This window comes from Poecilia formosa, unplaced genomic scaffold, assembly GCF_000485575.1.
Source record: "Poecilia formosa unplaced genomic scaffold, Poecilia_formosa-5.1.2 Scaffold164, whole genome shotgun sequence".
NCBI lineage: Eukaryota > Metazoa > Chordata > Actinopteri > Cyprinodontiformes > Poeciliidae > Poecilia > Poecilia formosa.
This window is the reverse complement of record NW_006800103.1, coordinates 407,180-433,137: the sequence shown is the minus strand read 5'-3', so window position 1 is coordinate 433,137 and position 25,958 is coordinate 407,180. Positions and strand designations below refer to the sequence as shown.

The following is a 25,958-nucleotide window of genomic DNA, read 5'->3' as shown; positions in this document are numbered from 1 at the left end:
TTGCAGAAGTTCCTTCAGCCTTCCTGTTATCTGCTGAAAGTTTTACACTCTCTTACTCTCTTGCTGGCTTAATCACCTGAAGAAACTGTGAAAACTATGGTTTCCTTTTAACCAGCTTTGTTAATCTCATTACTTTACTCATTTCATTTTTAAACACCTCAGTAAAACTTCAAATATCAACATGCTTTCAGTTTTATTTGCTCAGCAGCAGTTTCACATCTAAAAGTGTTGTTTGCTACAACTCTTTTGACATAGGTCAGAAAAACATTAGAATTTTTAAAGTGTGGTAAAAAAAAAAAGGCTACATAAATTCAGTCCATGTTCTGTTTGAGTGTCTGACCGGTCAGTCGGCGTTGAAGAAGCAAACCACCTCTCTGTAGTTTCTCTTGTTGTTCATTTTAGGAAACTTCAAAGTCTAGCTACAACTGACGGGAACTTGAGAATCGAGCCAATAAATGACTAGTTCTGATTGCGTAATTTTAACTACGTTTAATTACATCTCTTTGTTAAAACAAATAAAAAAGGAACAGGAGTGAATGTGACTATCGTGAAAGGACTGATTTAGGAAATTTTACACTTTAGGAAAGATGACAAGCATGGCCTGCAGAACCAGACCATGAGCTTCTTGAGTGACTGACAGTTTTTCTAAGAGAAAATGAAAAACTAAATGTTTAGAGGTTAGAGGTACAAGCAACACAACTAAGCTCCAAACGTATCCCTTTTGTTTGAAACAATGTGAAACAAAAATAGTGGCACAACATCATGAAGCAATTTGCTTTATTATGTTTCTTCTTCCAAAGAAATTAAAAGAAGTCTGGAAAAATCCAAAACAATTTATGATCATTTAAGATGGATCTGCCAAGCTGAGGGTAAGGAGAGAAGGAATTATGAAGAGAACATAAGTATATATTTGTATTGTTCTGCTGAAATGCAAATTCTTTGAAGTGCTGTAGTAATTTGGGCTTGTCTGTCTGCAGCACATTGTTCAGAAGTGCAATGACTTCTCCCAATGCAACTTTACGAACCTGTCAGGGACACTTTGGAGAGGAAAGTCCTTCTACTGGCAACCTCTCCACTTTGCAGAGAGAGCTGCAGAGTATTTCATTTATTTTTCTTCAAGCATTGTATGGTCTGACCTTGGGATGATTTAGCTGGTATTTAATTTGGCAACTGTCTTTAGTTTTTCTGTTTGGGAAAATGGGGAGTTCTCGATCTTATAACACTTTCCAGATTGAGGGCAGTCTGGGTTGCCTCTCTTGGATTGTTGCTGATGTTTTTCCCCCTTTGTGTGATCTTAACATGCCTGAACAGTTGGCAGCAGCAAGTTTTTCTGTTCTACATTCCCTGATAAATAAATCTCTGAACAAAGTAAAGAAAAATGTACTCCTCACCATGACTTCATCCTGTACCTGCGTCTCTCTCCCCATCTTCATCCACACCGGTCTCAGAGGTTGAGATGGTACACACTGCTTCACGCGTACACTACTCGCATCTTGCAGCAGACTTGTATGTGATGTGACAGCAGGGTCACAAAGGCATTTTAGATGCTGACCCATTTGTCGGGACGAGGGGCAGTCTCTTCATCTCAGGAAGCCACATACACACACAGAGGCAACATCTGTGTGTTGCCTCTGCTCCTACACTGAATCGGGATTTCGACAAACCTCAATGATTGCCGAGATGCATGCTTGTCATATTTAGAAAGAAGTTCACGTTTTTGCACTGAGCAAAAACCATTCACTTTTTTTCCCCCCACATGCACTCAGAGAGGGCTGATGTGCGTTTCAGAGTAGAGCACTGCGGTGTAGTGGCTGCTTACATGACCCTAGGGTGCATGGCTTCACATTCAGTGGATTCAATCGATCCTGACACAAGTGGAATTTGATGGAAACAAATGAAAACAAAAGAAGCAGGTTACAAAAGGCTCTCTCTGTGACCATCCCCCTCCGAATGCAGCTCTGAGCTGCTGATGGATTATGTAGCTCTGGGAAAGAGTTTTTATATAGCTGGACTGTGTGGCTTTCGGGCCTCTACAGTAGCCATTTCCAGCCAGCCTGCATATGTTCGCTTGGCTTGGTCTGTGCGGATTCTGTAAGGCTGACTTTTAAATTAAAGCCTGGGGCAGCCAGTTAAAACCAAACAGACAGCAGACAGGCTCAGTCACCCTAATACCAAACGCCATCATTTACTTTAGAACTGCCCTTAATGCTGCTGTTCACTCATTTGCACAGTCTGAAAAATGGAATTGAAATTGTTTTTTAGTCGGTGGTAAACCAGTTCTGCTGCTTGTTTAGGACCAGTTGTTTCAGTTTCCAATCATGAAAGCTGTGGACCTTTCATTGGTTCTGACTTTGCACCCAAATAGAGATGCAAGATATCAATTAATGAGTTGATAAAAATTTGAGTGATGTCATTAAATTTTAACATTATTTTGTGTCGGCTGTGTTAAATACGGACTGATGAGAAAATTGCTTTTCTCGCATTATTAAACGTGGACATATCATGAAATATAATGAAGCATTAACCTCTTGCTTGGGTTGTTGTATACAACAATGAGAGATGAAAGAATAAAATATGTGAAACACTTAATTTCCCATGAACAGAGAGACGCTCATACAGATATTTCACTCTTGAAGGAATGGTAAAACTTGGCTCAAAGAAGTACAGTCATGTTACAGTTTTTCTGCATGATACCACGTAACACATCAGTAATTTTTGGTTGAGATGTTGACACTATTTTGTTGTAATTCTCGACTGAATCAGCACTATTAAGGAGAAACTCGAGGAGCTTGTTGAGTGTTAATATTTCAGAACAAAACCACATAAAGTGCATTTTCCATCGGGCTCTTTTTGGACAATTTCTCTTTTCTCTTCTGGTGTGGTTCCCCCATCTTTGTTTCTGTATCAGCTTACTCTGCTTAAGCATGACCAGCAACACCCTCTGCTGGACAGCAGTCAAATGACAACACTGAAAGAAGGTTGAAGTGGAGGTTAATTTTAGTGGAATAAACCATGAAGTGACGTATGTAAACACAGTCTTTGCTGTCTAATCTGATACATAGGATTTTTTTTTATGGTAATCTAACTCTGAAGACCCAGTTTGCATCACTTCTCAGAGACATTTTTTTGTTGCTAGATTGTAAATCCTACCTGACATGGTGTGTATTGTCCAAATTTCTGTGCTCCCCATAAGTAAAGATCATTTGTCAAAAATGGCTGTCAAGATAATAAAGTGTTCATGTGTACAAGTTAACCTGGTTGCATTAATACTTGGAGAATTTCCTATAGGCATCTCTACAATTAAAAACAAAAATAATTGCAATGTTTCTCCTTTAGCCAGTATGTTTATTTCTTTCTGTTTTGTGATGGAGTGGCATTCTGTCTGAGTGTAGCTCTAATCGGTTGACTACTGGAGATAGACATCAGCCCCTTATGACCCTGAAGAGGATTAAGTAGATGGAGAAAATGAATGGATTAATGTTCGTCATGTAAAAAAAGAGCATAGTCATTCTCAGATCTAAGTCACGACTTGAATCTAGGAATGACGTCAAGCCAAACTTAACTGTATTCACTTCATTGAAGTTTATTTCTACAGTGCCAATTAACATCTCGCCTTTAAGGTGCTTTACAAAAAAAGTACATTCAATCCAATCACACATACTTTCCAACTGAACCTATTATCAAACATTACAGTCAAGTTCAGTTTGTTACTTAAATTGATTAAAAAGTTTTCAAAGAAAAGACGAGGATGTAGCAGCAGTAGACAGACGCTTGCACTGTCGTTGATTTTGCAGCAATTCCTCTTACTGTTGATGTTTAATGTTTGTTTTTAGGAGAAAGTTTTGCATATTTCATGGAGAAGTCTGAAAGTCTGTGTTGTCCAATTTTCCTTTTTGGTGAAACCTGAATGACTGCTGAGTGCATCATCCTGATTTAGTTAGAATTTCTTCAGCAAAGACATTCTGTTTATACCACAAATGTGTCAATTTATTGTTGGTTTTATTGTTTCATAACTTGTATATGTATATACAGAGGGAGAGAGAGAGAGATTATTTTTAGAAGGTAAAATTCAGGCCAATCTTTCCCACATTGTAATTTGTCACCTGAGCTCTTACTGTTGTCCTTTTGAAACATTTTAAAGCGTCATCATTACCGCTCTCTGTGTTCTGCCCCCTTTTGCTCTTTGCTATACTACTTTGCTATAAGAGGCTCTTTAATGTTTATGGCGTGATAGGTGAGCGTGTGTGTTTGAGACCCTGCCTTCAATCTACACGTGCAGCTGTAATTTGGTGTTCAGTGTTTGTAAAACGAATCACCTACCCTTGAACTACTGTCTACCTGCACAGCAATATATCACACCCTGCATGTGCTTGCGTGTGTGTGTGTGTGAGAATATGAGATAGTGGCTATAATAAATCACTTTGCAGCGGTTTCCTCCTGTGCCGTGCCGTAGCGAATGTAGCAGGACAGAGAGGTGAGGCGGGATGGGGAGAGCGTGGCTGGAAATTTTGGAGAACTGTAGAGAGAACATGGATATAGATGTGCATGGAAGCCCTCATTATCACATGTGCAGAGAAACAGTTGGATGTAACAGCTGGACTCTCCTAACCTTACAGTTCATGTCTTACACTGGGGAGTTAATCCCAGCCCCTGGTTTTTACTTAGCCTCCTAATTCCTTCAGAGGAAATCATGTCGTCATCACATGAAAGCCTGTTTAGACGTCAAAGTCGATTCTTTCATCAGGAGTGACTGTCAGCATAAAATGAAGCTTCTAACAAAACCTCAATTTATTCATAAAGCTCATCACTAAATGTTGCCCATTTTTTCTGCTTTACTAAGATGTTTTTAATGAATTCTGTTGGAGTGAGTCTTTGGTATAGTGATTGAGCACAAAGGGAACACAGTACATAATAATGGACATTTAAAAGTTTTAACAATTTCTTTGTGATCCGTTTATTGAAACAAGATGTTTCAGATTTTGTCCTGATTGTGGAGAGAAGCTAACAAAATCCAGCACAGAACTGAGGATGCTGCGGTTTTTACTCACTGCTCTGCATTCTGGAATAACTGTTCGTAAATAACAGGACAGTGTGATACATCATCATCGGAGGTTTCTAATTTTACAACACCTGATTGATTTTATGGGGTTTATTTTACCATGAATGCGTTTATATGAAATATACACACACGTAATGAATATTGCGTTTTACAAATATGATAAGGACACGCAGAATGGCATGTATCATATGTCAGCCTGTCAGGCAGCACACAGCTCCAATCTGGATAATTATGAGGTAGCGAAAAGCAGACGATTATTGCAAGTGATGATCCGCACAGTGCCATCTGTTCTGCTCCACTGCACGCACGCATGCACGCACGCACGCACGCACGCACGCACACACACACACACACACACACACACGCACACACACACACACACACGTGCATGCACACAAGTGCACACACACATGGGAGCAGGTGTGTACATGTGAACCCCTTTGTACACACGATGACTGGATGTACTGTATGTATTCTGTACACTCCCAAATACATTCACTCATAAGGAAGTATACACACACACACACACACGGAGGGAGCTGGGGAATTAGAGTTCGCTCAGCACACAGGCTGTGCACAGACACTGAGAGATTAATGATGTTATTGACAGATGAGCGATGGATTTCATTTCATTTGGTCGGTGAACGGACAAAGTTTACGCAACAGAAGTTGGGGGAAAACACTAATCTAGAGCACACTAAGCGCTGTAGTTATCTGTTGCATTCAAAGCAGTCATTACCTTTTATTTAAAATGTAAGCAGAAAGGCATTGGAAAGGCATTTGAGTTGAAATAATGTTACACAGAATCCACTGAATATACTCAAATACACCAGTGAGGCTCAAATAAAGCGTTTGATTTAAAAAAAACAATGGTATGACCCCTTTAATCAAATTTAGAAGTCAGCCACAATGCGATATTTTAGTCTAGTCTTTGCAGAGTCCTGAGCAGACACTTTGAGTGTGACAGAAAATTGGCATTGATCAATTTTTATGTCTCTGGCACCACGCATAGCACACTTGTGTCACTGCTGCAGAATCAACAGTACAACAATTCAAATATCACAGTAATGAGCCAACAATTATGTTGCTTAATCACATGTTGCGTAATGAATCACCTGGCTGGCTGCTTGAAAGTGGAACTGAGGATTAGGGACCTTTTCATAAATCTAGTAAAAATCTGATCACATGGGATCACTCATTGACATTTTTGTTCTAGACTGCCGGTGAATAAAAGCAGACGTCACAGGAAAAGCAATGCACCCCGTCCTGATGCCGCCAAACATTGTAAACTTGATGGACTCCACACCCTTGATCCCAATATGCACTTAATAGACAGGACAGGGATTGTTTTTTCCCCAAAATCTATTTTCTGATATTTAGGCATGTTTTTCAATACACCATCATGCACATTAAACATCGTTTTTTGGGACACTTTTCCTTCCAACTGCAGCATTACCCAAAACCATATCAGACAACAGTGGATACTAATTTAGCTCCCAAACGTGATTTTGCTACAACGTTAGGATTCCAATCATTTCTCACAGGCTAAAAATCCTGTGCACTATTGTGTAAAACTACAGGAATTCTGCAGACAACCATGATGAATATATATTTGTAAAATCAAACCATTTCTTACTGTTTATTGTTGACCATTTGTGGATTTTATGCTGTTATATTTTGGTTAGATACCCAGTTGTTATCCAGATGGGAGCTCTAGGAAGTTTGAGCACAGTTGATTTAAAATCCATCCCACCTACACATTTTCACTCGGTTTGGAATGGCCATCCGTGGCTTTTAAACCATAACCATTATAAAGAAATCTCAGAGAACGGCTGTATTAGTCTGATTTCACAGTTTTTAATTACATTCTGGACTCCTCTGTTGTGGTGGGTGGTGATCTGTGTCCCGGACTGGAGCGGCACTCGGTCCGGAGGAGGAGCCGTTCAGCATCAGGGGACTCGATCTATATAAATGGGCCAGGTCTTAACAGGGCCCGCAATGAAAACGCCCTCAAAAGAAGGAGCCCAGATAGGCTAATTAAAGGTAGTCGGAAATTAAGTTCCAGAGGAAAAAAGACATTTATGAACACTTGGTCGAAACGTGCTTATAATTCCCTAAATGACTTGAACAGGCACAGGACTTTCATGGGGCAGTTGTGGTTGATTATTATAATGGTGGCAAAATCTAAGTTCCTGGTGAAACATAGGGTCCAGGCCCCACACACACTGAAGATTTGCCTGTTGTGTAAGACGGGATCCAAAAGTTTCCGGCACAAGTTTACCAACTCGACGAGTTTCGACTTCATCAGGTTTAAGACCAATTACCATGGTCACACAGGATTTTCTGTGCTGTAGGTAAAATATTGCACTGCTGTTTACAGATGGGCTGTCATGCAGATCAACTATCATACCATACTATTACTGTTCTCTTATCAGGGACTGCAACAGCCAGCGCTCTCTCTCTGTCTGCTGATAAACGCGGCACAATGCTCAGTCCTGTTGCACATTGTTGCTGTAAACAATATGGCTCTGGATGCAATATCATTCTATTCACTGCTGGTGAGGAGAGGAAGCACCAGCACTAGTGTGGCTTCATAGTAGGTGTGCAACTTATTGATTAATGAGTTAATATAAAGTTGATTTATCTTATCAAACGACTAATGATTCATTGATAAGCGACTATTTTTAAAAAAAATCAGAATTTTCTCTTGTTTCAAAAGGGCCTGTCCATAACATAAAGGGCAAAATGTTTCATATGCTGAATTAAAAGCAAAACATTTCATTATATTTGATGATTTTTTGTGTCAGGTGTGTTAAATACTATCAGTAGTATTTAACTATAAAAAGAAAATTGTGGTTTCCTCACATTATTAAACTTAGACAGCCCTAAAATCAAAGACACTGATTTTTCTGCTGAAAAAGCAACTTATTTATGCCCTCCACTTTCCTGTCACAGCTTCACATTCATAGCACATCAGTCATTTTTGGTGGAGATGTTGACTCTGCCTAGTCATGCAGTTTGACTACTATTAAGATTAGACTTGACAAACTTGTTGAGTGTTTATATTTCAAAACAGAACCACAGTAAGTGCACTTTGCACTCCAAACTGGACTCTGTTTGAACCGTTTCCCGTTCTGGTATGGCACCGCCGTCTTTGTTTCTGTATCAACTGGCTCTGGTTAAGGATGACCAGCAGTGGCCTCTGCTGGAAGACGGCCAAACTACAACACTGAAAGAAGGTTTAAACAGGCATCATTAGTTAATATAATAAACCATTAACCAACAATTATTTGTAAATTGATTAATTGTTTGCATACCTACTTCATAGTTCTGTTAGTTTCATGCTAAGATTGTGTAGCATGAGGAGTGGTGTAATCAGGGTCATACACAGTGAGCCTGCACTGCTAAACAGTATCATTTTAGTTTAGTTTATCATTAAAACTCATAACCCCTTCAAAAAAATTGTCAGCATTCAAAAGAAGACGTTGTTGTTCATGATAGTTCCTTTCAGAAGGAATGATCACATCCTGCTTCCGTCCTGCAGACGCAGTGAGCAGGTGTTCCTCTCTGAGTGATGACCACAGCAGAGGTAGCTATAAAAGCTGTCTGAATTAAACACTCTTAGCTCTAATGGCACAAATATGTTTGCTGCCTTTTGTTTACCACTTTATCAATATTTCTCCTGCACTGTGTTAATAGTACCATCTGCATACACTTGCATAACGCTTTTCTGGATTTCTTTCCCCATCGGAGCGAGGACTGATGAAGGAGGGAAGAACCAGAGGGGATGCTCAGAGTTCCTGTAAAGTCAGCACATGGCACACACACACACTCACACACACACACACACTGAGAAAGACTCAACTCAGAGGTCACTGTCAGCCTAAAGGCAAAAGCAGAGCAGTCACTCAAGACACAAAGACGAAGTGTCTGCCCGTGCACACGTACATTCTTGTATATGCGTGACCTGGTTTGTCACTGTGGTGTTTTCAGCAGCTATGATTATGTGACAGGGATTGCTCCTTTTTCTCTAGCAGGTTACGCACACACAGAATGCACGGCTGACTGAGCGCATAAATGCGTCCACACAGAGAGTCTTTGGTCCTCTGTGGACAGAATGAAGCAGACGTCTACTGGCCCTCCGGCGCAGTTGGTATTCACACTTCCCCTGATAGCAGATACGGGCTCAATCATGGAGCCCAAAAGGCAGTATATTAAGGAAACTGGCATTTTCCTGTTTTTCTAAAGATGGATAGATAGATATTGACAAAAAGATGAACGTAAAAGAGGCTTATTCAGAGGCTTAGAAGTAGTGTAGCAACAAGAGATTTACTGGCAGACCCCAAAAGCCATTTATAGTGGTGTTGCATCAGTCCAAAGGAAAGCTCACAAACCAAAAAATGCAATGAGTACTGCTTTGATTTATGTCACGGAGGAACATGTAAAACTTGAGCTCATCTGGGTATTGATTCTGAGCAGAACTAAAAAAAACGAAGAAAAAAAAAAGACGAAGAAAAAAAAAAGCTGAACACCACAGGGAACTGGATTCAGTCCATGGCGACTCTGTTACTGGTTTGGTCAGATAATCTGTGCCTTCTCACCAGATGAATGTGGTTCCTCAAAGCCAAGTGACATTTGGATGTAAAAACTAAAAAAAAAAATAGTCACATTGAGTGACGCTTTACAAGATGGTCAACTGATCAGAAAAGAAACGGGGCTCGACCAAAACTCCTCTGTCTTGACAACATGCGGGCAATTGCTTGTTACAAATAAGTTTTTTTGATGGTGAATCGTTCAGGCAAGGCAACACTGCCAATCTGGAGGGATGAATCAATCTTGTGTCTCCGCATCACAGACAAAGAACTGATTTTAATTCGAATCTTGGGGCACTTTGGTACCAGTAGCCTGTCACAAAAATGGCTCCCATTTCTTTTGGTTGTTACTATAGCAACCACCACAGATGGCAAACAGAAAGCAACATCAAGGTGACTGCCAGACAGCTATTGGCTGAAAACTTGACAAACAGTAGAAGGATATTACATCTCTCTGGTCTTGTGGATTTGTTGCAGTTTTTTAAGGACGGGGCCTTTGCATAACTTTTATCTGTTGGAACAAGAGAACAGCAATAGGTTTAACTCTTTTTTTTTTTACAACGAACCTAAAAGCATGCATACTTTTAGAATTTCAGTATTACTTATGAAGTCAGCGCAATGTAGTGTGTTATTGTTCAGTGACCTGCCTTTATATACAGCCTCCCCTGAGTCAATATTTTGCAGCTTTGCAGTTTTTCACTTTTGTCTCCAACAACGTTACACATTTAGACAATCATTTTTATTCTTCAAAATAATTAAAGCTCAGACAGACTGGTTGAATATCGTCTGCAAACATTTAATTTTAAATTTTGTCATATTTTATTTGGTCTGGACTTTGACTGCACCATTCTCACAGATTCATGTGTTTTGATCTGAAATGCTCCATTCCAGAATTACTCTATATTTTACGTCCATTCATTTCTCTTCAGCTTCCTCATCCCTGCAGAAGAAAAGTCTTCCATTTGCTTTATGCAGCCACAACCATTGTTTCCCTCTGGGGTTGCTGTTTTAATTGTGATATTCAGTACTTGTTTGGCATTACACCTAGCTCTTTTTATGTTGTCCAAAAATTTTAATTTTGGCTCATCTGATCAGAGCACCTTTTTTTTTCCTCCGTCTTGGCTGTGCACCCTACATTGGCTGGTAGCAAACTGCAGATGCGTCGCCACATAACCTTCTTCTCCTCTGTCCTCCATTAAGACCAGAATTAGGGAGTTTACATCACAATTCCTATGACATGCATGGGAGTTATGTTATTGTTATTATCTTCATATGTGTAGATGAAATCTTGCAGCAGTGCGTTCTGCACATGTATGCTTTCACACCTGCGTAGTACTTCACACCTCAGTGGTGTGTGTTCCCTGAAATTTTCATTTTGAGACCTGGTTTCATACAGTGACGATGTGAGAGACTCTGATCACAGGAAAAGTATAAATATACGGCTGGATCGCAACAAAAACGTTACAATTTCACTGACAACCGACTCTGCATGAAAGGGGTCTTAGTAGGTAATATGTGCACTGGGTTATATTGACGAATATGCAAATGCATGGCATACTCTTAGATTTTTATGGGCAAAAAAAGATCCCAATAAAAAGAACGCAGGTTGTCATTGTCATCTGGCCAGTTGTGATAAAACTAAAAGGGATACGAATGCTTACTTAGAGATGATCAGGCTGCTCTGCCTTGAAGATGGCTGCAGACTGTTTTTGTTGAAAGAGATGGTAACATATTGCTCACTCTTGTGCTCTGCCCCAACGGACAGAGCTAATTTATACCACACATGCACAAATCATTCCTCTAAAGAGCACATTAGCAGGAGAAATAATGATACCAGGAGACGGGTCACACTGTGTGTTTTCATGTTCATCTGAATGTGTGGGCTTGATTATACACTTGAGTAATTAATGGAAATTCTGATTGCTCAACAGTTTGGTTTCTCTTGAACATATGTCTACAACACCTGTTAAATACTTTACAACATAGCTACAGATTATATAGATGGGACATTTTTTAAACTAACCACCATTGATTGGATTAAGGTATCGATTGAGATCAAGCTCATCCATTTGCTATGGACACTTAATCCTTAAAAAGGTCGCAGAGGAACAGATCGCCAGCCCATCACAGCACTGAGATTAAATCGGTGCTAGAAACGTATTTCCAGAGATGTGGCTGAGTTGGTGTGCTCCCATGTTGTCTTACAGTATGTTTGTCCTGTCGTCACGCGTGTGGATGTGTGGGAGGTGTGTGAGGGGTTGTGTTGGTTGTGACATTCTATTATGTGTGTAACTGTAATTGTGCCTGGAGGACAGAGTGGTTTAGTACTAGTTTATACTTTAGTACACTCTAAAAAGGCCGACAAATCTCAGCAACTTCTAAGAGAAAGAGTAGATAATGACTGAGGAGGAAAAGGCGAGAGTCATTTCAGTCCAATTAAGCTTAAGTTTCTTGGTCTTTGTGTTTCCTTTTGTCCTTTTCCATTTGTTTCAAGGAGATATTTTATGGAGACACATTTTCTATCGTCCTCCTGAGAGGGAAGAAATGAAAGCCACTTCTTTTCTACCATAAAGTTATATCTGTCTGTGTAAAGGCAAGTGAGTCTGTTTGCATGTTTTTTTCATTAGAAGGCCGATGTGAAGCTCGCATGGAAGGCTTTTATGACAATTGCACATGTGCAACAGGAAATCCACTCGAATTTAGAAAAGATTCACGTTGAAGTATTAATGACAGAGATTTAGGAAGACTTCATAGTGTCCCAAGGAAAAGGATGGATCTTTTGACTGTAATGTATGCGAGGACAAAGGTTTTGGTTTTTACATTTTCACAAATGTAGATCCTGGCAGTAGGGATGCACCGACGTGAAAATCTGGTGAATTACTGAGCTGAGTTACTGAAATAAATGGGCTTTTCAATCCTTTTTTAAGTGAAATGAATGGGGTTGTATGTCATGCAACCCTACTTAAGATATATATTCAGCTTAAGAAGCTTTTAGTATCAAATGCTCAAGTCAAAATTCCACCTTGGAAACTTTTTCCAGATACCAGTGTAGTTTTCTTGGACTCTTATTAACCCAGTGCATTTCCCTTCATTTACCAAAGTCAATGGAGGGAAGATAAACGGGGTGTAAATTTACTGAGAGGTAATGCTACTCTTCATTTACCAGGATCCTTAGATGAAACATTAAAAGCATTTCAGGTGTGAAACATGTTATGCTCAAACAAATAAAAGAAACACAACACTTTGGATCACAAACAGGTTGTATTTTATTTTATTTTATTTTTTATAAAACACAACGATAAACTACAAACAAAAAAAGAACAGCTTCTTAAAAAGTGATGTGCTGCTGCTGTTGTGTGGTTAAAACTTCTCTCACATTTTACGTGTTAAATATCCAAGTGTCACAAATGTCATCTCACTATAAAGTGATTATAAGACCTTTCACTATGTAAATGCTGTCAGATCATAACAGGTTTTTTTGTAATCACCACTGGGCCTGTCACTAACTTTTAGAGAAACAGGAAGGGATGAAATGGAGAACATGGATGAAATCACCTATTCATGTGTAACTGACTCATGTTGAAGTGAATCTATGAAGGTTCAAACGTAAAGTGGCTGCTAACAGCTACTACAGAAAAAACCAGACCGACATGCCATAAGTTGAAAAATGAGTAAAACCTCTAAAAGCTTTTGCAGTGAAACAATTCTCAAGGTTGATATGTCACTTCAAAAACTTAAGCTGAAATTTGAAAGATTCAGGTCTGTGGCAAGAAGATAAAATAATGAATTTGATATTTATTATTTTATACATTTGAGTATTTCTTTTTTTTTTTTCCAATATGCCTTTTTCAGTGGTTTTTATATTTGCATTGTCAAAACTGTCTGGTTAAAGAGCACAAATGGGGGGGTGTTTATTGTCATGCAGAACTTCTGACGCATTGGGGAAAATGCACATGAATGCGAACTGCACCAGCCAAAAGTTTGATCGAATCCGCACATTAATTTTTGATGAAGTAACTGCAGCAACGGGTTTGGCTATTTGTGAGTATTCTCCTATTTCTCCCTGCTCTGTTTTCATTCTCATTACCTTTCAGGTACTTCTGGCTTCACTCATCTTTTTGGTGTTGTTCAGACAAGCATTTTATAAATAATCTTGTAATGATGTTTTAAGCGACAGTTATTTGAAAGTAGTTTTCCCCTCACTCCTCTGTGATACATGCCTGAAGCGTGTTTTACTGCTAAATGTAGAAACATAACGGCAGAAAGCTGGCCGATCCAGGCATATGGCTCATTAAACCACATATTTGCTGAAAGCGCATATTGCAACAGATGGCATTGTGTAAACATAAGCAAGCCATTTAAGACGAGAAGAACATCTGGAGATGTTCTGTCTTTGGATTGTAGCCTCTAAGACATATTTTGCGGTAACTCTCCATGATCACATTACGTTATTTAATTTCTTTCCTCTGTGCTGGAAATGAGTCCAAATTACAGAACATCAACAGCTAAAGGCTACTGGTTTATGTGTGCATATATACTTTGCTTATAATTATATTCATAAGTTTATGAGAGCTTAACATGGATTGATGGTTTTGTTTATCTGTTCATAATAATGAGCTCTTCACAGCAGCTTATAGAGTGCTTGTTAATTCAGTTCACATTTGGTGTTTCGTAGATGTAAGAGTGATTTTGTTTATTCTCATTGCAAACAGGAACTAAACTGATGTTTACAACAGGAAATTCTGTAATAATAACAGGGTATCTCTTTGTGTGTGTGTGTGTATTCAAGAAGTTGTTAAGCCTAAGATGTTTGAGAAATCACCGTATCCTTTATTTTCCTCGCACACTATAATGAAAGTAAAGTTTCTATAGCCATTTGAAAACAAAAGACATCCCATAAAAGCCTTTGATTTTCTACCTTATTTGTACATAGGGATATATTTAACGTCAATATTATCATTACTGAAAGCAACAAAATTAAAAAGAAGAACTTTTAAGACATTTTCCGTGATGTAACTTCAAAAGATCCAATTTCTGGTGAGATTTTCACATTTATTTGCACTTAAAGTAGCTAAAATCACTCATAGGCGTAACATATGATGTATGATTAGAACACCTTTGGAACAACATTACTCAGGACTTTGAAGGACGTTTGCCTGTTTAAACCTCAGACATTTAGTCTGATGGAGTAAGGGTGAACACCACTGTGTGATCCAAAGAACTGTCTGAGGCCTTCAGGACGACGACTGCAGCAGCTAATGTGTCTGCTAGGGGATTAAAAGATGTCTCAAAAGAATTCGACATCGTTCGTTTCACCGTATGGAAAATAGTCCGGAGAACATTCATAGCAACTGCCAACTAGTCCAGGCAAATTCATCCGGAGCACAAAGACTGAGCTGACTGAAATATATAGACTGTATTTATCCAAGTGTTAACTGTGCTGTGGCTTTAATTAAAATTGTCTTAAACAGTAAAAGAGAAAAACTCTCACCCTTTAAAGTGGAGCAAATTTTAAAACCTCTGGTTAACGTCCATTATGGCTTTCACCCAGCCTGACAGTGTGGCCTTTCAGAAATGCAATGCAGTGGACGGGGCGCACCACACCCAAACCCGTTCTGTTATACGATTGGATTAAACTGTGCTGATGCTGCCCCACTTACCTGATTCTTTAGGTTGTGCTGTCAGTTGACACATTCTACCATCTAACACTGAGAGGCTTTTGTCTTTACTGATTGGCCTTGCCATGACGGAGTTAGCTTTTTTTTTGCCTTTTCATTTGTTTGCTTTTTTTTCAAGTGGTGATATGAACACCAAAGGCTTTTGTTGAACTGAAAAGTAAGACATATTTTCCTGTTAAAGCATTTAAATTTGTCTTATACTATGACTCATTATCACTTTGTAAGGCATTCTGTTTGTTTTATAGTGTAGTGTGAGAAAGCAACAACAGTGTGTCATTTGCAAAAACTCATAGGAAAGCTCCATTACTTTCTGAGAACGCAATTGGCAGATATGCAGTAAGTGCAAAGTATAAGAGCATGAAGTATTCTTGGAAATAAGCTTGACTCATGCTTTTTGTGCTCCCTTCTTCCTGGAAGAATCATTTAATCTCAGTTGGTTTGTATATGGAACACACATCCATCTTCAAGTCGTTCCAGATATTCTCTCCAGATGCGTCCAGATTCGGTTCTGGATGTGGTCTACCATGATTCTCAAAGAAGCTGCTTAAATCAATTGTTGATTTTTTTTGTATGTTCTTCAGTTGACCAAATTGGGAGTTTACTACTGTCTTTAATCAGAGAGTATTTTTAATTGAGACCATATAGTCTTATTATTGGTGTATTCTAAATCTCTTTGCATGCAGGAAGGCGTTTTAGTTTGAGGTAACCAACAGACGGTCAGATGTTCTCCTGCAGGACTTTTTGGTATTATCTAATTATCACAGCAAACCTTTCAGGTCCTGAAGAAACAAAACAGCCCATACCATTATATTACCACCACTATGTTTTACTGTTGGTATGACATTCATTTCTGAAACGCAGTGTTAGTGTTACTCTAGATTCAATGTCGAACAAACCTTCCAAAGAGTCCAACTTTTGTTTCATGACTCCACAGAAGGTTTTCTCAAAACTCTTGATAATCAGGATATATTATGGAAAACTTGATATGGGCCTTAATGTTATTTTTGATCAACAGTGGTTTTTGCCTTGGACTTTTGCCATGCAGACGATTTTTGTCAAGTCTTTCTTCTGGTGAAGGCATTGACTTTGATCTCAACTGAGGCCAGTGAGGTCTGCAGTTCTTTGGATGTTGTTGTGTGGGTTTTTGTGACCTCTTGGATGAATCATTGCTGTGCTCTTGGCATAATTTTGGTCAACCCACTGTTTCATGTTTTAACCATTTAATAACCGCCCTCCCTGTGGTTCACTGGAGACCCAAAACTTTACAGAGGACTTTGTAACACTTTCTGGACTTCATAGTCCTTTCTCATGTGTTCTTGAATTTCTTTGGATCTCGGCATGCCGTCCTGGATCTTCACTATACTTCACTTGGAAAAAGCTAAATGGCCTGTACTTCACACTACACTCAGTCATTCACACATTCACTCACACATTTACACTCTGTCATATGGGTTCTGTTTAAGTGATGTCTTGATTGAGAACAGGTGTGTCTATAATCAGGCCACGGTGAGAAACTGAACTCAGGTGTGTTAAACCAGTTATGTTTAACAGGGGCGGTGGCAATCACTTTTTTCACCCTTAGTATTAAACATCTTTATTTAAAAACTCTTATTTTGTGTTTACTTGTGTTGTCTTTGACTATTATTTAAATTTGCTTGATGTTCTGAAACCGTTAAGTGTGACAAACATGCAAAAATTAAGAATAAAAAGTCAGGAAGAGTACAAACCCCTTTTCACACCTCTGAACATGCTTTCATTGCCTGTCACTGTACTGCGAGTGCAACTAAATTTTCCAAATGAGGGACAATAAAACTTATTTATATTTTATTCTGTACTGCAGCTCTTGGGGAAATAAAGTTCTCTTCTAGGCCCAGTTGAGATTTATTGGTGAAATACCAAGAGTCATCTGTGGCCGTATGTGTTAGGGCTACCGGGAACAGATTAGCTGCTGCTAAGGAAACATATGCACCAGTAAGCACTGGAACTTGTTTGGAGAGAAAACAACAACCCTGGGAGGTTTTTCCTTCCCTTCGGCCACGTTTCTTGCACACCAAGTGGCTAAATTTGAGCTGTAGCCCGTCTCCTTGCGTAGATATCCGTTAGTAATGAACATGCAACAAAGTACATTATGAATGTACTTCGAAGGTTTCATTTTAACTGCTTTGGCTCTTTAGAAATGCTGCCATTAAATATGATTCATAGATATATGACTCATCCAATGTAGCCCCAAGATATGAATGCTACATAAATCCATGTCCTTAGGTACTCAGGAAGGATGCCAGAAGGCATCCAGCCATTTTCTTGCCAGCTATAGCTACAGTTATTTTTACTCCATTAATCAGTATTCAAAAGAAGGGTGGCTTGAAGCTGAAGAACCAACTTCTATGTCATTACAGCCTATGGTGTTAAGTGGACAACTGCATCTGGCTTTGATACCAACACATCTCCTCCTGAGCTACATTTAATAGTTCAATGAGTTAATAAAGGTAAGGTCTAGAATTTCCTCCGGGCCTAAAATGCAGCATTTTAGTGCTTCTCCCCCTTTGTTTTTTCTTACAATAAACTCCACAAAGGCGGTCTCTGATTTGAGATTTATTGAGTTCAAGAAAGATTGGAAAACTGAATATTGAGACAAAGAAGTTTCCTAAACTGCATGAAATGGTCAGGCTCATTCTGAAAACTAACATTTAAAAAAGTCTTCAGACCAAAGACTGCAGGCCCTGTTGTTTACAGTTAAAGAAATGAAAGGTGCTGTCATCTTAAGAATAGCCTTGTTCATCAAGCCAGCGCATATGCAAAGATGGTCATTTTACTTTAGCATACAGGATTGAAAGTAACTGTAACTCTAGTTTATACAAAGTAGTTATTTTCCTTTTATTTTTGTATGTATGCACTGAGATCAAATGAGATGGATCCCAGACTTCACACGTTGTGGGAACAGTGATCCAAAGGAGTAGATGTTGTATAATTATTGTGTTTTATTGTTGGACATATAATATTGTTCTTGGGTTGCAGTAAAAGCTTTTTGAAGTGTTGTTAATTCCAAAACAGTAAATGTCAGTAAAACTAAATCAGCACAGCTTGACAGCTGCTTATTTTTTCTAAAACAAAAAAAAGCATCATTCTTTGCAGGAGACAGTATAATAGTGCTGATCGGTTCTGTCCAATTTACCCAGGGAATCCAGTGGAGCATATCTGCTCTTTAATATTGCTCTCATACAGCTCTAATCCTGTAATGTTCATGTTTCCTCAGCAAAAGCCAAACAGAGTTTATTTTTCCAATATCCAGCATCACTCAAAAAGAGGAGTGGGGGATGGGGATTCAAATGAAAACGCTACATACATCTGATTTGCTAACTCAGTGAAACAAAAGGCAGAAACGTAATTAAACAGAGACTCGGGCCATCCCATTTCAGATTAGTTTTATTTAAGCTGCGTCACTGTTTTGTGGCCAGAAACAACTGCAGAAGTATAAAATGTCTGACATTTCAGAATTATGTTTATATTAAATAAAGAAAGTACCAATATATAGGGTGTTTTGAAAGGAAAACTGTATTTAGTTTGCCTCTGTTCATGTCTGTGAAGATAATAAACCAAAATGTGTCTTCACTTCAAGTGACTCAAATAAAAAGTTTTGATTTTGTGGTTAAAGATTTTTTTTATTTTTATTTTTTTTTATATATATATATATTTTTTTTTTAGCGTTTCTACAAAAGTTAATTGTTTGTGGCTCATTATATACTCATTATATACTCTGCTGTTTTCAGGACTGAATTAGCAAATGTGTGAGAAAAGTTAATATAAGGCAGCTGATAAAATATTGTCTGGGAGATGACGTTACATTTGGAACGAAAACTTGGCTCTCGGTTCATAACAACACAGCCAATGAAAACACAAAGAGTCGGAGGAAGTAAGGGGAAAGTATGAGCAAAGTAGTTTGGAGATTTAACAAATCAGCACTTGTGTTATGACCCTTCTGTGCTCCTGTAGTTGACCACAATGGCAAATTACTACTTGTGACAAAACAGAAAAACCTTGGCCTCTCTGGTGTATGTAGTAATTGTGTTACTCACACCATTTTCTTTGTGGTGGACAGGCATGTGACATTCAACACATTGATCCCAATTAATGTATTATGGAAATTTTTGATATTGTTGAGTCATTCAGTGATTTTGAAAGTGTTCTTCTCCATGTGACCAGTCATTTATTTATTTTTTGGTAAAAGAGGGTTAAATACGCTGTTATTCTAAAACACACTTAAACCTTATCAGGTCATCTACAGTTAGTTCAACACGTTGCTGTGATCCAACAAGTCATTTCAAGTGAATCCTGCATCTGCTGTGTGGAGGGGGCATTAATGTAAAGATAAACAGACCACAGCTGCAGTTTAACCCTCATTTGGCTCAGAACCAGTGAAAACAACAACTGCAATTAAGGCAGACAGCTAAATATTCCAGAGGATTGTTAGATGGGACAGTTATTGATTTAATGTAATTATTGAACATCAGAAGACATTATGTACTGACAGAGAATGTAAGAAGAGTTTAGTGTTTGTATAATTGGACATTGAAAATTCCCCAAATTCATTGAATACATAAATAATGTAGCGAAAATTGTGAAAACAAGGAAAAAATAAAAATACAAGAAAGTATTTTCTTATGTGATAATCTCTCAAACAACAACTGCAGTCACCTCGGTTTCCCAGCATAAGTTATTTGTTCTGTTTCTTTAGTTCCTTTCTTGTTTCTGTCCGTAAAGCTAAGATTCCAAGTTAATATATAATATATATAATATATAATAATGGATTAAATATGAGAGACTGTTGTTGGTGGGTCAAAAAATCTTTGAGCTTCACTTTTTTATTTCCACATAGCTCAACCATGTTTCTTGCATAGATTGTCTTTGTAGCAAAATTGCTCCATCTTCCCTTTTCTATGTGTTGTCAATTTGCAGGCGCATGTCCATTTGACATTTTACCATCTAAAAAATGGTAAAATGTCAAATGAAAAAATCCATTCTCTTATTTCCTTGCAAGACATCCAAATCGACAATACACTGAGATCCATATATGGAAGTGTTTCCTGTTTGAAGGCTGTTTTTTGTGTCTGACAGGTGTGCTTGTCTGCTATGAGATCCAATGGAAAGTGGGTTTAAATTTTGTTTATGCTTCATCTTTTAAATATTTGGGTTTTTTCTGGTTCTAAAACACAGTGTAATCACTGTAAGTTTCTGAATATATTGAAACTAATAAATAAGTAGATCAGTAAAATTAAGACTGTCTTTTAGTAAGATAAATACTAAAAGACAACCTAAATTCAACAGAATTGCTTGAAATTGATTTCTCTGTTCGTTTTAACCGCCAATTATCTGCCTTTGTGGTGGTGAATTTTTATGGATTGCTCCAAATTTGGTCAGAGCTTTCTGCTCCTCCAAAACATACACACAGACCAGAAAACACAAATTTACACAAGCAGGGAGCTGTGCAATTTAGCATTCACAAGTCACTAAATGCCAAGGTTACCACATCAATACACAATTGATTTTTCTTGCACTCTTCTTGTAAGTCTGCTTTCAAGGCGATGCAACAAAAAGCCTGCTCTTCCTCATGTTCATCCTTCAACAACTGGAAGCTGGGTGTCTTTTTAGTCCTGGTGAAGAACCAAGTTCTCAAAAGGTTTTGTTGGTCCTAAATGTTCAGTTTGACTCCTGCTATTCTCTTTCAGCTGCTGTGATGTCATCAGTCTCATGTCACATAATGCGCTTTCAGCAGCAGCCGTCACACTTCATTATTCAGTCATTTTGCTTTAAGATTTTAGTAACTTTTGAAGTTCTTTGTTTTTATTTCTTTCTTTAAATTCATCTTTCTGGTTTTTTTCCTTTTTGGCTGTGTTCTTTCATAGGTTCTCCCATGCCCTCCCCCTCCTGCCCATCACCTGTCATTGACCAATCACATCCACAGTCTAATCCACATGACAACCCGCTGTTAGCCGACGCTATTGAGCCAGAGTCAGACGAAGAAGACGAGGAGGAGGAGGAAGAAGAAGAGGAGTATGCAGCTCGGTTGTACCTACCTGTAACACATGGTAAAGGGACTTTTAGGGTTCATTTCATTATTTTTTTCTAACCTTAGCTGATGCACTAGTGAAGTCAGTAGTTCCCGTTTCAATTTGATGGAGAACATGACATACTTAAGGTCATGTCCTCAAGCCTGCTTTACTAACGTGACATCTTATGCTGTGATTTAGTCTGATTATTGTAATAATCCCAGTGCTGGTTGAAGACGCCCCTTACCACATATAAAATCACAGCCCATCCATGTTCTGGATGCTACACAGTTGTCTTTAGAACAGACAACAGAGTATTAGCCTATAACACCTGAGCAGCGTGCAGATGTCGTGTTTAAGGCATCCTCCCCATGTTTAACTGAGCTCTGTGTTTTGATCCCCATGCAGGCAGAGTTATGCAACAAATGCTTCAGATGCAAGCCATGCTTTTGTGGACCATTATCAACACGTTATTGTTTGCGCCCATAAACTGGGCTGCTGCTGTCGCTGCTTTGTGTTGTGTGTCACACTCATTCCTCAGTCCCATTTTAACGGTTACATCTGATGCGTTGCAGCCCTGTGACTATTAACTCCTGAAGTTGATAATGGATGATCTTCCAACATATGTGGGAACATTTTATCTGATGTCGAGGCAAAAAACCTAACCCTAACCCTACCGATGCAGATATCTGAAGTTTAGTATCGGCCAATACCGATCTGATGCAGAAAAACAGTGCTGATTTGACTTAAATGCACTGAATTACAAATTTATTTGATAACTCTGCACCTTTACAGCACATTAAAATACACAAACAAGCTTGGTCAGACATGTAAAAACAACACAGCTTTAATTTGTTCAGTCAAGACTAAATAAGCTTCAAAAGTGGCAAAAATGACTTGAGACCCACTGTTCTGGTGCTAATAGGCTGTGAAGCTCTGCACAGCCTTCACAGTGGGAAAGTAGTGTTTACCAACTGGGAATGGTTCCATTCAGAGCTCTGAATTTCAGTTCACTTAAGTCCCATTTCTTTTAAAAAGTGATAAGTACCAGATGTTGAGCTGCATTGGCTGGTCAGAAAGCTGGGGTTGGTCCATTTTACAGTAAAGATTTGGATAAGAAGCAGACTTTGATAGGCTGAAAAGCCATGAGTACCACAATTAGTCAGATACAATTAGGAGAAGGGGCATCAAAGGGAGAAAAAGGAAGAGAAAGACAGCTGAAAGGAGTGATGGGGGTAGAGAGACAGACAGACGTCTGCTCATATATACATTGCCGTCTAAACACAATCAGAAACAGCTCTGAAGTCGGATCCTGAAATGCCTAAAAGGCTGCGCGCATATGTATGTTTGTGAGTGTGTGTGTGGTCCTCTTTTCCCAAAGTAGTCCCAGCTTGACCTAACCAACCAATGTTCAGCCAACCTTCTAAACTATCTCTCTCACCACTTCCTGCTCTATCTAGACATGCTTTTTTCCTTTTATTTGTCTATATTACTGCGCACTCCTTCTTAAACTTGTTTTTCTTTGCACCACTGATGTTGTGGAAAGTCAAGCAAAGTAAAAGAAATGCCTCTGGCTTACAAGTTCTTGCTTACAAAGAGAAAGGGAAAGGGAGAGTGTAAGAGAAACTGAGACTGTGGGAACATCCAAGAAAATCCAGTAATATGGTTACTGCTTGTTTATTGAGTGACCATGTAGCAGAAAAACAGAGAACAATAGAGGTTGCCAAGTTCCTTATGTTTATATTTAATCATTTTCAAGGAAAAATATGGTGAATTCAAGTGTTTCATCTACAAAACTAAATCTACACATAACAGGCAGCATATAATTCTGATCTTTGCTGTGACATATGGTGTTTTTAAAGTTTAGTATTTACACAAAACGTTGGAGGACGCAGCCAAGGCTGCAGCTTCTGCACTGCAGAATAAAGCTTCATTTCAGAGTGCCCATTAATTTCATTTTAGCTTACTTCATTTTGTTCAGACATCCACAATACACAGCATTAACTATGTAAGTAAAGTACAGTAAAGTAAATTATGTCGGGGAAAAAAAACCCATAAATTAATTCAGTTTAATTCAATGCAGTCAATTTAGTCCAGTTTAGTCTCATTTCTTTCGAGTATACATAAGGCGATCCAAAGTAGTGCAATATAATCCACTCCATAGCAGTCCAAATTTTATTTATGGTGTAAATAAGTAGTGGATGATTAAAAAACAAACACATTTAATAACACATGGTGTTCATGTCAGGTCTGGTGGTTAAAAATGTATCAAATGAGAAGTACATCTAAAGTATAATTTAGTTGTCAAATCAAGAAAAAGAGATGTACAACATTTGAATTATGACTGAAATTGGATGTTTTAATTGCTTTTTAAAAATATTTCATATTGATTCATTCAGTTGTGATTTTATAATATGCTTTATCATAGCTACATATATGTCCACCTGAATGCCGCGGTCGATTTCCGGTCTCTGCTTTTACGACAGTTTAACTGCATGTTGGTGCATTTTAAGTAAGTTTAAATCTAGTTACATGGATTCCAGTTCATTTTATTTCCCCCTGCTCTGCCAATGGCATATAAAACCAATCCAATTATAAGCCAAACTAAAACAGTCATGCAGATTCAGATGCAATAGATGCAGTCCAGATCAAAGAGCTTCTAACATACTTTGCTTTAATAAGATGCAGTAAATAGTAAAATCTCCATAAATTAATAGTAAGGAGATATTTTTGAGTGTTTACTAAACTAATAAGTTAAGAAAATAAAATTTTGCCTACTCGTCAACAACTGTATTCTTCTAGTTCACATCCAGAGGTGACGTGCTGCAAGAGATGCAAGGAGTCGTGTTGTGATTCCTTTCTTCTGATACCCGCAGACACGTTGTCTTTTAGAGAGTGAAAAGACGCCAAAAATCATCCACTGTCCAGCCTGTAGATGCCTCGATAGACGCCAAGTCAATCAACTGGGACCGGAAAAAGCAGCATAAAAAAGACAAGTTTCTTTGCCAGCGGCAGGATGACGCCAGGGTTTATTGACATCGTCTATAGTGAAAGGAGTAGGCATGTCCGACCACGGCATACAGAGAAACATGAATTACACTTAGTGCTTTTTACTTTGGGACCAAGCAGGCAATTCTCCTCAACACCAGAACTAATCAATGAGCCACTAAATGAAAGGGAGGAAGGCGAAGAAAAAAGAAAAAAAAACTACATATTTCTCAACACCATTTCTCATCAATTATGGTTCAGGGAGTGAAGGAGGAAGGGATTCAGAAATGAACCGTTTTGTTTACCATGTCCAGAGCTGAAAGACGAGAGCAGAGCTGGGTCAAATTGAAAAAAAAAAAGAAGCACGTCGAAGATGAGAAGAGACTAAACGGAGGGATAAGATAAGACTCAATCATTGATCAAGCTAATGAATGTCAGGCTAGTCGTCGGGTTTCGCCTCTCAACAACACACACACGTAAACACACACAGAGGACATGAGCAGAAGCACGCAGTTCACGTCTGAGGCTGATTGCAGAATGGAGTCACTTAAGTAAATCAAAATGTTGTGGCAGGCTCCATACAAAGAGGCTGGGAGACACAGAGAGAGCCAGACAAAGAGAGATACAGTGGAAGGGAGTTAAAGGGTAGCAGGGCGAACACAAAGAGGGAGTGTGTGTGTGTGTGTGTGTGTGTGTGTGTGTGTGTGTGTGTGTGTGTGCAGCAGCTAATGCATTGTGCTACAAGATAGGGATTGAGAAATATTGCAAAATATTGTGCAGTAGGTAGATTGGGGTTTCTGTTCTGTGCCTTGCGAATATTTTCATCTTCATTGTTCTCCTCATGTGCTGTATTACACAACGGATGAGATTTGGATTGTTTGTTATACATATTTAATTAAGAATATGTATTTAAACCAAAATCCTCAAACTTAATGAAAACATGTTTAACTGATGTTCAGACAAGCCGACGTCTTTGGGGACATAATATTCTTCCTGGGCCCTCCATCCACATCGTTCTGCTAATTAATATTTACCATCTACCTTTCATGCTGCACTTCTCCCTTATTCTCCTGATTCCCACTTCTTTCTCATCCATCATTTGTTCCTTTTAGTCTTAACTCTAAAAGTATTTTTATGTTGATACCCAACAGTGAAACATCCCAACCCAATGCCAAAACCTTATCCGTTATTAAATAAAGTGCTACGTTTGGCAATATGAATAAACTTTGCCCTTTGCCCAGTGACAGCTGAAGCCAACAGCCAAAATTATTAGATGCATATTTTAAAGGTCTCAAATTTTTAGTTATTAAAGCAATTGGGGAATCTAATTTAAACAGGTGAAATCATACATAACAGTTTATTTTTGTTAAATTACTTTTTTGATTCCAGTGCTCCATAATTCAAACTTTTTCTGCGTTTCATTAAATAAACTCTAACATCTGATTGGTGCACAGCAATTAATCTGTACACCAATCACATTTTCTACTGTAGCATTAGCTCAGCTGGGTGATTTTGATTTGTAAGGCAGAGATAAAATAACTTAATTACTATGAAGTGAATTAAAAATATTTATGAATTAGTTACTTTCTTATTTTTA

At 38.4% G+C, this 25,958-nt stretch overlaps 1 protein-coding gene across 14 annotated transcripts in view; it reads left to right on the top strand.

Moving 5' to 3' along the window:
- The window catches only part of LOC103146627 (teneurin-3-like), a 290,558-nt gene that overhangs the window by 118,964 nt on the left and 145,636 nt on the right, over nucleotides 1–25,958 (top strand). For 11 of the 14 annotated variants that reach the window (XM_016677778.1, XM_016677776.1, XM_016677777.1 and 8 more), the window contains one exon: nucleotides 21,230–21,412. The exons of the other annotated variants lie outside the window; for them this stretch is intronic. In XM_016677778.1, coding sequence (XP_016533264.1) covers nucleotides 21,230–21,412 — 183 coding nt within the window. The remainder of the gene's footprint in view (nucleotides 1–21,229; nucleotides 21,413–25,958) is intronic. 14 annotated transcript variants of the gene reach the window in all.